The 10,134-nt window shown below is 41.3% G+C and overlaps 1 protein-coding gene across 9 annotated transcripts in view; it reads left to right on the forward strand.

Moving 5' to 3' along the window:
- The first annotated feature begins 1,313 nt into the window (after positions 1–1,313).
- lama2 (laminin, alpha 2) overlaps positions 1,314–10,134 on the forward strand; it is a 183,193-nt gene continuing 174,372 nt past the window's right edge. For 7 of the 9 annotated variants that reach the window (XM_032584629.1, XM_032584632.1, XM_032584631.1 and 4 more), the window contains exon 1: positions 1,314–1,478. In XM_032584629.1, the coding sequence (XP_032440520.1) occupies positions 1,400–1,478 (79 nt within the window). In that variant the 5' untranslated portion in view covers positions 1,314–1,399. The remainder of the gene's footprint in view (positions 1,479–10,134) is intronic. The other 2 variants (XM_032584637.1, XM_032584636.1) reach the window with 1 other exon arrangement.

Below are 10,134 nucleotides of genomic sequence, written 5' to 3' on the forward strand. Positions count from 1 at the left end.
ATTAAACCTTTTTAACTTGTGTTAACTCTGCCCCTGTCTCTATTTTGGTAATCTCAAAACACCATACTGACACTGACAGTATGGGCAGTGTCAGTATGGTGACAATATAGTCAGTGTCAGCATCCCTGGGACTGATAAACCCACGTAAAATCAAAAACTTTTAAAGACCTTCTGAAAGCCTGAAGAGGTAAAGATGCTTTAAAGACTGCAGGAAAGTCTTTCTAATTGGAAGCAAAACAAAATTAGTGTGCTTCTTAGCTCTGGGCAGAAAAGATCTCCTGCAGTGGTCTGTGCTGAAGAAACTTCTCACAGAACGCGTTGTCGTCAGATTACGATGCAAAGTGAATGTTGAGTGTTTTCTATAATGGCTAGCATTTTGTGAACCATCTTTCTGTGATTAATCACCTCTCCCACAAAAGAGCCAATTGTCTTTATTAGCTTGCTCAGCATTTTTAAGTGACTGATTCTGATGCTGCTGCTTCCCCAGTTGACTGCAGAAAAGTCTGCACTTTTACCAACGGAGTTACAGAAAATGGAACATTCTTACTACAGATGCTCAAGGACCTAAAGCTTGTTCAAGAAATACAAAAGTGCTTTTGCTGAATTGCCGACTCGTTGACCACGTCACTGTTGCATCTTATGCAATCTGTTCTCCAGGTGAATAAACATTGATTTTTATAGACTTGTATGCTGCTTTGCAACATAAATACATTAATATATTTTGTGCAAAACACAGAGTGCTTGGAATTCATGTTTTGAGCTACATGTATAATTTATGCTGTACACACAACCAAGCTGTTTGTTGTTTTCCTTCACTTAACACTTCATAGCAGCATCCAGCTGTGTTTTAATAGGTGTCCATGTTTTGCCCCAGAGTGTGGTGAGTTGTGCAGGGCAGCAGGAGGAGCCATAGAACAGTAGTGTATGTAGCTTACAAGACTCAGCAGGACAAAAACTTCTCTCATGTTTCAAAGTATTTTTGCGCACAAATAGATTTTTTTCCACATCTACTTTCCCCCCATTGTGTGCTCTGTTTGTATGAACCAGGACGGAGTTGATGTTATATTTTATTTGCTTTGTAGTATTGAGGCTTTTATCTCCAAGCTCTGTTTCAGAAAAAACAGCGCTGATGTACTTTTTAGGACCCTTTTAGATGCCATGTTTTAGTGCCCGTCTCACCTTGAGAGGTTTTTATGTCTATCCATCTTCATATCCATCCATCTCTCTGCACTATTTTGGAAGGAGGAGGAAGAAGGAGGAGAGAGAAAAGGAGGAGGCCTGCAGGAAAAGTTTGGCTCAACTTGTGTGAAACTTTTCTGTGTCATTCAACACCAAAGCGCCGGAGAGGACGGCGCGCACTCCGCGGCGCGCAGCAGGCCATCAAACTACACAGCGCGAGATGGATCGAGTACTACTTCTTTCCCTACTGGTGCTTATCGACGCGTTGCTATGGCAATGCTGCCATACCCAGCAGAGAGGTGAGTCATCAGAGAACGATAGGTAATCGATGCTCCAATAGCCGCCGCTGTTGTCGTTTAAGAGTGACAACCAGAGCTCGGTGTCGAAAAGAAAGGTCCTTGTTCATGCCCCGAACTCTACTTTACAGCTAAAAGACCGACTCAATATCTGACACAAACCTATGAAAAACACTTCCCCTGGTCTGGCTTTTCCATTTGTGTGTAGCCGAACCACATCTCGACGTACACTAAGTCCCACGGCAAAGTTTTGAATGGGATCAGATGAAACTCCCGTTATCGATGAACACAGGAACACATGTGAGCCAGAAGGACTTGCAGAGAGATTTTGGCCTGCTTGTTTGCTTGTTTGAGAAGTCGGAGATTACAGACAGACGTGTTATTTCTAAAGCCATAAATTATGTTGAGTGCTTGAACCTTTCTACATCACGAACTTTTAAAGATCCTCTGGTGATAAGAGGCAGAAAAATGTAATTTGGCTACTTTGGACTGCAGCTGGAAAACGATTAATCAGTCTTTCAAGTTTAACTTTTTAATACTATCAATCATTTATCCTGCAGTATAGCATAAGATAAAAGGCACGTGTTATTTAGTAAGTTATGTTTTTTGTTAAATGTTGGAGTGTTAGACTTCTTATGTCGTGATTTAATACTGATATCAGAATCTTATCAACACCACAGTAAAAAATCTTGAATTTATGTTATATACTATTTTAAGGATTCAATTCAGGGTATCTAAAGACTCTTTACAAAAAAAGTCATTTTTATTCAGCCACATATAAATTCCAGATTGTATTCAGTCAGACTTGCAGCATTCACATTGACATTACAGCAATCTCTAGTACTGAGCATGCATGTGGTGACAGTGGAGAGGACAAGATTACCACATATTTTGGTGCATCTAAAAGTATGAGTTTTATATAATCTCCGTCTAAATGTACAGAAAAAAAGTGGATTTATAATGTTATAAAGAACAAGTGTAATAGAGAGTGGTTTAATGGATGTAGACCCTTACATCCATTACAGTGTTACAGCGTTGTTGATATGTTATCTTGTTTTTCTTCTCGATACTTTATGACCACCTGAGCATGTGGGGAAGAAATTTCAATGTTATATATACAGTCTAAAACAGTCTTAACCACGTGAAGTAATCAGAAAATCTGACTTTTACACTGACAGAGCCACTTTGATCCTTTGGCAGACCTTGAATCTTCATCACTGTAGATGGAGCACACGCAACGAGTAACATAAAATTAATTAGAATGATGCTATTCATAAGAATAGATTTAATGTTGGTACAATCCTCACAAATGTGTAGAGCAATGAGATTAGGTTCATAACTATACACACATAGTCTCTATTGTGCACAAGTACTATGATGTTTGTACATATTAGTCAATGTTTTTTTTATTGCGTTGGTATTGACTAAAACTAATGGACAGATGTAAAATTTTGTGGTTTTGTTGTTTGGCAGTCAACATTGTGTCTTAATATAGAGCAGTAAATGCCCTGGGGAAAAAACAGCTTTTGAGTCTGCTTGTGTGGGTGCAAAAGGCTTTGTAGCATCTACTTGTTGGCAGTAGTTTAAAGAAGTGTTGGCCTAGGTGGGTGCAGTCCTTATGTGTTCCTTACTGGGTGATTCCTGTGATTTTTGTCCATATTCATTCTGTTGTATGGTGATATGAACTGCAACTTTTCAGACATATAGTTTCAGTGCAATTAAATAGGGGGCAAAGTCTCTACTGGTTTGTCAGCAGTAGAGAGAAGATAAAACTTAAAACTTAAAAAGGAATAATGGGATTTCTCAACATAATGTCAATCCAGTTTATGTTGTCCTTGAAACATACACTGTAGTTCTCTGTCTGCAAACTTTAATTATTATTTAATCCATCTATACATACTTTCTGTCCCTTTTTATAAAGAAATGAATAGTATTCATTTCTATTCATAAACCAGACTAATCTAATCAAAGAAAGAGAATATGAGTAATATTAATTTCTTTATAAAAACTCAAAACAAAACTAAGGCGCAATTGATGTTTTCCAGATATTTCCAGTTTTATGTTGTTAATAAAATGTACATGCAGCCTTTGCCTTGACTTTGCTGTATTTGTTTCTTGGCACTATCCTTTTATATATATATATATATATATATATATATATATATAAGAGGATAACAGTTTTTCTTTGTCCAAGATGCACAGATCCTTACAATAAACAGCTCTCTGTGTCATGATGAGGCTATGGAGGCTGTACTGGATCAATATGTAGGGAGGCTGAGTTATCAAGTGAATCTGAAGATTTTAATAAAAATGATGAAAATATGAACTTTCAAAAACCATGGGGAGCCAGGGCAGAACAAAAAATATTTTCCACAGAGAAAAACCAGCAAGGCCCCTTGTGTTGCCCCACATGGCGTGAAACAGGGAAGTACTGAGGAACTAGCAAGGAGTAAGAGGAGAAGAGGTGTTTAAGTACTGGGGGATTGAATGCTGAACAAAAAACCTGGGTTAATGAGCTAACATGCTGCAGGTGAGAGGGGAGAGACAGAGGAAGTGACTTAAGGGGTGAGGAAGAGTACATAGTTAACTAGAAAATAAATCCAATACTAAAGAATAACAAGATCTAAGAAACATAATTAAACTAGAGTAACCAAGAATAATGAGAAACAATAAATAAACTAGAATGTCTAAGGACTGAACTAAAATTAGAAAAAAAACAGACTAATCTAAACAAAGAAAGAGACAGAGGAACACAGAATAAACAAACCCAAAACCAATTCAAACAACCCAAGATCACGACACTTCAGTATTAAACTTTTCTTCTATACGCACTTTCTGTTTGAAAAAGATAGAATTTTAGTACACTTGAGGGAAAAAAACAAAATGTGTAAAAAATTTGATAACCTCAATTGAGTAAGAAATGAGACTTGAATTGATTAATCTACTTGTGGAACAAATCGTGCCATGAAATGAACCAGAAAGAGCGACTGTTCTTTTATAGGGCGTGTGTTGTGTGTATTTGTGTGTGTTTGGGTCGTGACTTTGTCAACAATGAAAAATGAACAATAGAACCTAGTTAAAGATGAGGACTGACAGCCGAGATGGAAAAGAAAAGAAAAAAAAAACACCAAATGGCATATCAAGAAATTCTGTTGTGTGAAGGTCATATTTTTAATGTGTTTCCTCAAGTAAAAATCAGATATGTTGTTATAAAATTTGCCTAATATTGAGTTGAATTCCGCTTTAGTTTTCAGAAAAATCCATAACTATCTGAGCGAGTATGGCAAAAAAATGTCACCTGGATTTGTGTTTTCCTGTTTCTGGGATAAAATTCTAGATCGCTGTCGCAACATTGTGGTCTGAAGATGGAGTAGACATCTCTGGTCTCAAAATGTGCAATAAGACAAAAGAGACTTCACTAATTTTCTCAAGCAAAATTGTATAGAAAGACAATGGCAAGTCTGGGTTCCTTTTGAAGGTAATAGGAAAATGTGCTAAGCAGGCAGTGGCTTGGTCCTGATTTAGCACTGCACATGCTTTGGTCTATCCCCTTGTGATGGACCGAGCAGTTAAGGAACAGCCAGGCACCGGTTCAAAGTCAAAAATAGTTATTTTTTATTTAACCCAAAACAAAACTTGGGTAAATAATAGAAAAAATGACAAAATTTGGGCCCATAAAAGAGGTCAAAGTAACAGACATCCACTCAGACTAACTCAAAAAACAGACCTCCCAAACAGAGACAAAAGGGGACTTAAATACTGGCTGATCAGGCCACATACAAAACACAAAGGGGAAAATACACAGAAACCTAACTGAAACTAACATAGCAAATCCCATTCCCCCCCTCTGGATGATGAGTAATGGTGTGAACCAATTTGCAGTCTCAGCTGGCTTGCTCCACCCCTTCTCCACCTCTCTGCTCTCCTAAGGATTGGGCAGCCAGCACTTAAACTCAGAAACAAAACAAAGATTAAATCAAGCAAAACACAACAATATAAACTAGAATGTGCGCACTTATTCTAGAATACAATGTGATGTGTTGCTTTCTAAACAAAACCAGTTATTCTGTAAATTAAATCCTAAACTTAAAGAAATCCAAATATAAGTGAAATGAACTTATTGCGTGTGGTGAGAGTGAATATTACCACATTTGTGTGGCTGTAACTGCAGCCATCACACACTCCCCCTCTTCAGATCTCTCACTGGGACAGCGAGAGAGACAGTCTGCGATGCAGTTGTCCTTGCCGGGGATATGGTGGATGGTGAATCGAAATGGCTGGATGGCAAGGTACCATCGCGTAATCCTTCCATTGGTATCTCTCATCTTCTCTATCCATTGGAGAGCTTTATGGTCAGTCTCTAAGGTGAACTCTCTGCCAAGAAGGTAGTATTTGAATGAGTCCAGGGCCCATTTAATGGCTAGTGCCTCTTTCTCAATGGTTGAATATCGTATTTCCCTTGGAAACAGCTTGCGGCTAATAAAAGCCACTGGATGGCGCTCTCCAGGGGGTCCCTGCAACAGAACAGCTCCCAAACCTCTCTCAGAGGCATCAGTCTGTAGAATAAAAGGTCTCTCAAATTCAGGGCTGTGCAGGACTGGGCTCTTACTGAGAGATTGCCGCAGGTCCTGAAAAGCGGTTTTGGCCTCCTCTGTCCAGAGGATCTTATTGGGGCTTCGTGAACCAGTGAGATCCGTTAATAACGCGGCCCTGGCTGAGAAATGAGGGATAAACCGATGATAGAACCCTGCCATACCCAGAAAAGATCTTAACTGTTTTCTGGTCTCAGGCAGAGGGCAGGACTCTATAGCTGTAATTTTATTTATTTGAGGCTTTATCACTCCATTTCCTATAACAAACCCCAGGTACTCAGTTTCAGACTTGGCAATTGTACACTTGGCTGGATTAATAGTCAACCCTGCAGATTGAAGTCGCTCCAACACCTTCTCCAAATGTTTCAGATGATCTTCCCAGGTAGCACTGAAAATGACTATGTCATCAAGGTAGGCTGCAGCAAAATCAGACATGTCAGATAGTACCTGATCCATCAATCTCTGGAATGTTGCCGGGGCACCATGTAGTCCAAATGGCATGACGTTAAACTGGAACAGGCCCCATGGGGTCCGGAAAGCAGTAAGTTCCTTTGACTGCTCCGTCAGGGGTACCTGCCAATAACCTTTGCAGAGATCTATGGTTGTTAGATATCTGGCCTTCCCAATCCGCTCAACCATATCATCGATGCGGGGGGCTGGATATGAATCAAATTGTGTTATTCCATTCAAATACCTGAAATCAATGCAGAACCGTAGGCTGCCGTCCTTCTTCGGCACCAAGACCACTGGGTGGCACCATTCACTTCTTGATGGTTCAATGATTCCGAGTGACAGCATCAGATCAACTTCCTCTTTCAGTGAAGCCAACAGACGCTCAGGTATTCTGTAACTCAGTCTTCTCACAGAAGCTCCATCTTTTAATACAATGTCATGTTGGACAAGGTCCGTTTTACCAGGATTTCCCTGAAACATGTTTGGGGTGCACAGATTTCTCACCTGAGCCTGCTTTTCTTCCGAGAGGTGGTCCAGATCCAGCGATTGAGGTGAGGGCTTTGGCAGGTATTGGTTATCCTCCTCCTCTTCCTCTGTCACATCCTGAATAAGAAAAACATCTGCCTTTGGCTTCTCTACCCATTCTTTAAGCAGGTTGACATGGAGCACCCTGGTGGAACGGGGCTGATCTGGAATGGCAATCTTGTAGGTTGTTGGCCCCAGTTTGCTCTGGATTTCATACGGACCTTGCCATTTTGCCAACAGTTTACTGTCAGCACTAGGAAGGAGCACTAGCACTTTCTGGCCAGGGCTGAAAGACCTCTGGCGAGCTGACTGGTCATACCAGTTTTTCTGCTGTTTCTGTGCTTCTTCCTTATGAGCTTGGGCCAATGCCATCATCTTTTCCAGTCGTTCCCGCATCTGGACAACATAAGAGACAACATCTACAGCTTGAGATCTTTCTTTGTCACCATCCCATGTCTCTCTTAACAGAGATAAGGGACCCCGGACTTCATAGCCATACAGCAATTCAAAAGGTGAAAAACCAGTAGAGGCCTGTGGCACTTCTCTATATGCAAAGAGAAGATAAGGTAGCCACTGGTCCCAATCTGTGCCGGTTTCATTGACAAACTTGCGCAACATTTGCTTCAAGGTCTGATTGAAGCGCTCTGTCAGGCCATCTGTCTGAGGGTGATATGGAGTAGTCTTTAGGCTCTTAATTCCTAGGAGTTGGTACACCTGCTTCAACAAAGTGGACAGAAAATTAGTTCCACAGTCGGTGAGAATTTCAGTTGGAAACCCAACTCGTGAGAAGAGCTGTATGAGACAGAAGGCAACTGCTTTAGCTTTTATTGATTTCAAAGGAAAAACCTCTGGATATTTTGTAGCATAATCCAGGATCACCAGCATGTAACGATTACCTGATTTACTTCTTTCTAGGGGGCCAACAATGTCCATTCCCAGCCGCTCAAACGGGGTGTTGATGATTGGCAAAGACTGAAGAGGAGCTCTGGGAGGAATTTTTAGGGAAGACTTTTGGCACTGAGGGCAGCTTTTGCAGAACAGAGTCACATCAGATCGTATTCCAGGCCAATCAAAATATTTTCTGATGCGGGCCAGTGTCTTGTGCTTTCCAAGATGGCCAGCCCATGGAATGGAATGTCCTAAAGACAGCACCACCTTCTGGACTGGTTCAGGAACCACTAACTGCAATGCTGACCCCTGCTGACGATATAAGATGCCATCTTTCAGCAAAAATTCACCCAGGCCGTTCAAACCTCGTTCAGGATTTTTATTTCCCTCTGCTTTCTGAAATAAAGATGTTAGGGCTGGATCGCTGTGCTGCAATTCTCTAATGTTAGCAGGGATTTTAAGCCCCATTGGTAACTCAGGCTCAGAGCTAGAAGGTGACTTAACAGCGTGTTGAAATTTCTCTTGCCGTCGCTGTCTGCGGGACTTGCGAGACTTCCCGGGTGTGGTCTCCAGGTCCGCGTCATAAAAAGGCAAGGCACAGAGTGGTTGTATAAACTCCTCTCTCTTTTTAGCCTGAGATCTGGTTAATGCAATGTTACACATTTTGCTGGAGTTCAATAAATCACCCAACACAGGCAGGTCTTGACCCAGCACTGCTGGAAATGGCAAATTCTCAGCCACACCAATATTTAGAAGATAAAGTTGGTCTTGTACTTTAATATACAAGTCTGCTGTTGGATACAACAACTCATCTCCATGAATGCAGCGGACAGGGATTGTTTCCACATTAACCTTATTTGCTGGAACAAAGTCTCTGTGCACCAGAGTTTGAGTACTTCCTGAGTCAATGAGTGCCTCTAATTGTTTACCCTCAACTTCAATTGAGGTCGTTCTTAAACTAGACTCCCCTTTGGAGTCCATACTTTGTCTGGGCACAAAACACATTTGTGTTATTTTTGTGGAGTTCTTCGGGCACATTGGTTTTGTGTGTCCTTCCATCCCACACAGATAACAAATCACTGTTTTGGCTGGGACTCTTGATAAAGCATTCAATGATTGGCCCTTTAGAGGTTTACTCACCCCTGCCTTTTGGTAATGGGGAACAGGTCTTGCAACCTCCCTCAACTTCCATGCTTTTTGACTCCAGGGTTGTCCTTTTTTCCGTGCTGCCACAAACACGTCAGCCAGCTGGGCAGCCTCTGCAGCCGATTTTGGATTATGTTCTTTAATCCATATCTGCAACTCAGGAGACAGCATTCTTAAATATTGTTCTAAAATGATGATCTCCCCAACCTCCTGCACAGTTTTTTGTCTTGGCATCATCCACTTTCCATACAAGTCCTTCAATCTTGCATACAATTCGTTTGGATTCTCCTCAGGTTTTACTTCCAATGATCGAAATCTCAATCTATATGTTTCAGGATTAATGTCGTACTTTCGAAGCACCGCTTCTTTAACTTTATAATAATCCAGAGAGTCATCCATGTCCATGTGAACATACGCAGCTCTTGCTTTGCCAGTGAGTAATGGAATCAGGTAAAAAACCCAATCTGCTTTTTTCCACCGGCAAACTAGAGCCATGCGTTCAAATGTTGTTAAAAAATGTTCAATGTCATCCTCATCCGTCAGTTTTTCAAGTCTGGGTTCATGAGAGTGAAACTGACCTGAGGGAGCATATATTTGCTCATTATTGCCGCAGGTATGATCATCACCTTCACTTGATTCTGCATCGGATTGTTGTGACTCATCCAATCGAGGCTCAGGAGCAAGGGTGGTACGCACTTGCACTTCCACCTGTAGCAGCTGAAATTGGTGTCGCAGTGCTCTGAAGCGCTGTTCCTGCCGATTAAACTCCTCCCTCCGTCTTGTTTCCTGGGCTTCCTGCTGGCCCATATGAGAACGAAGAATGGAAATTACTTCTGATATTGTTGGCTCCTTACCCTCAGTGCTATCCACCCCTCCAGAGGCTCCATTTTCCTCTCCAACTGGCTCCTCCATTCCGGCAGGCTGGTTTTGAGGATCTCCTTTTTGTCCTTTGGCACTCCTTCCTGCTCTTTGCATGGCTTGGTAAGAGGAGGAAGAGGACTACTAAAAAAAATAATAACCGGTGCCTTTAACTGCAAGATCCCACTTCTGACACC

This window comes from Xiphophorus hellerii, chromosome 15, assembly GCF_003331165.1.
Source record: "Xiphophorus hellerii strain 12219 chromosome 15, Xiphophorus_hellerii-4.1, whole genome shotgun sequence".
In the NCBI taxonomy this organism is placed as follows: domain Eukaryota; kingdom Metazoa; phylum Chordata; class Actinopteri; order Cyprinodontiformes; family Poeciliidae; genus Xiphophorus; species Xiphophorus hellerii.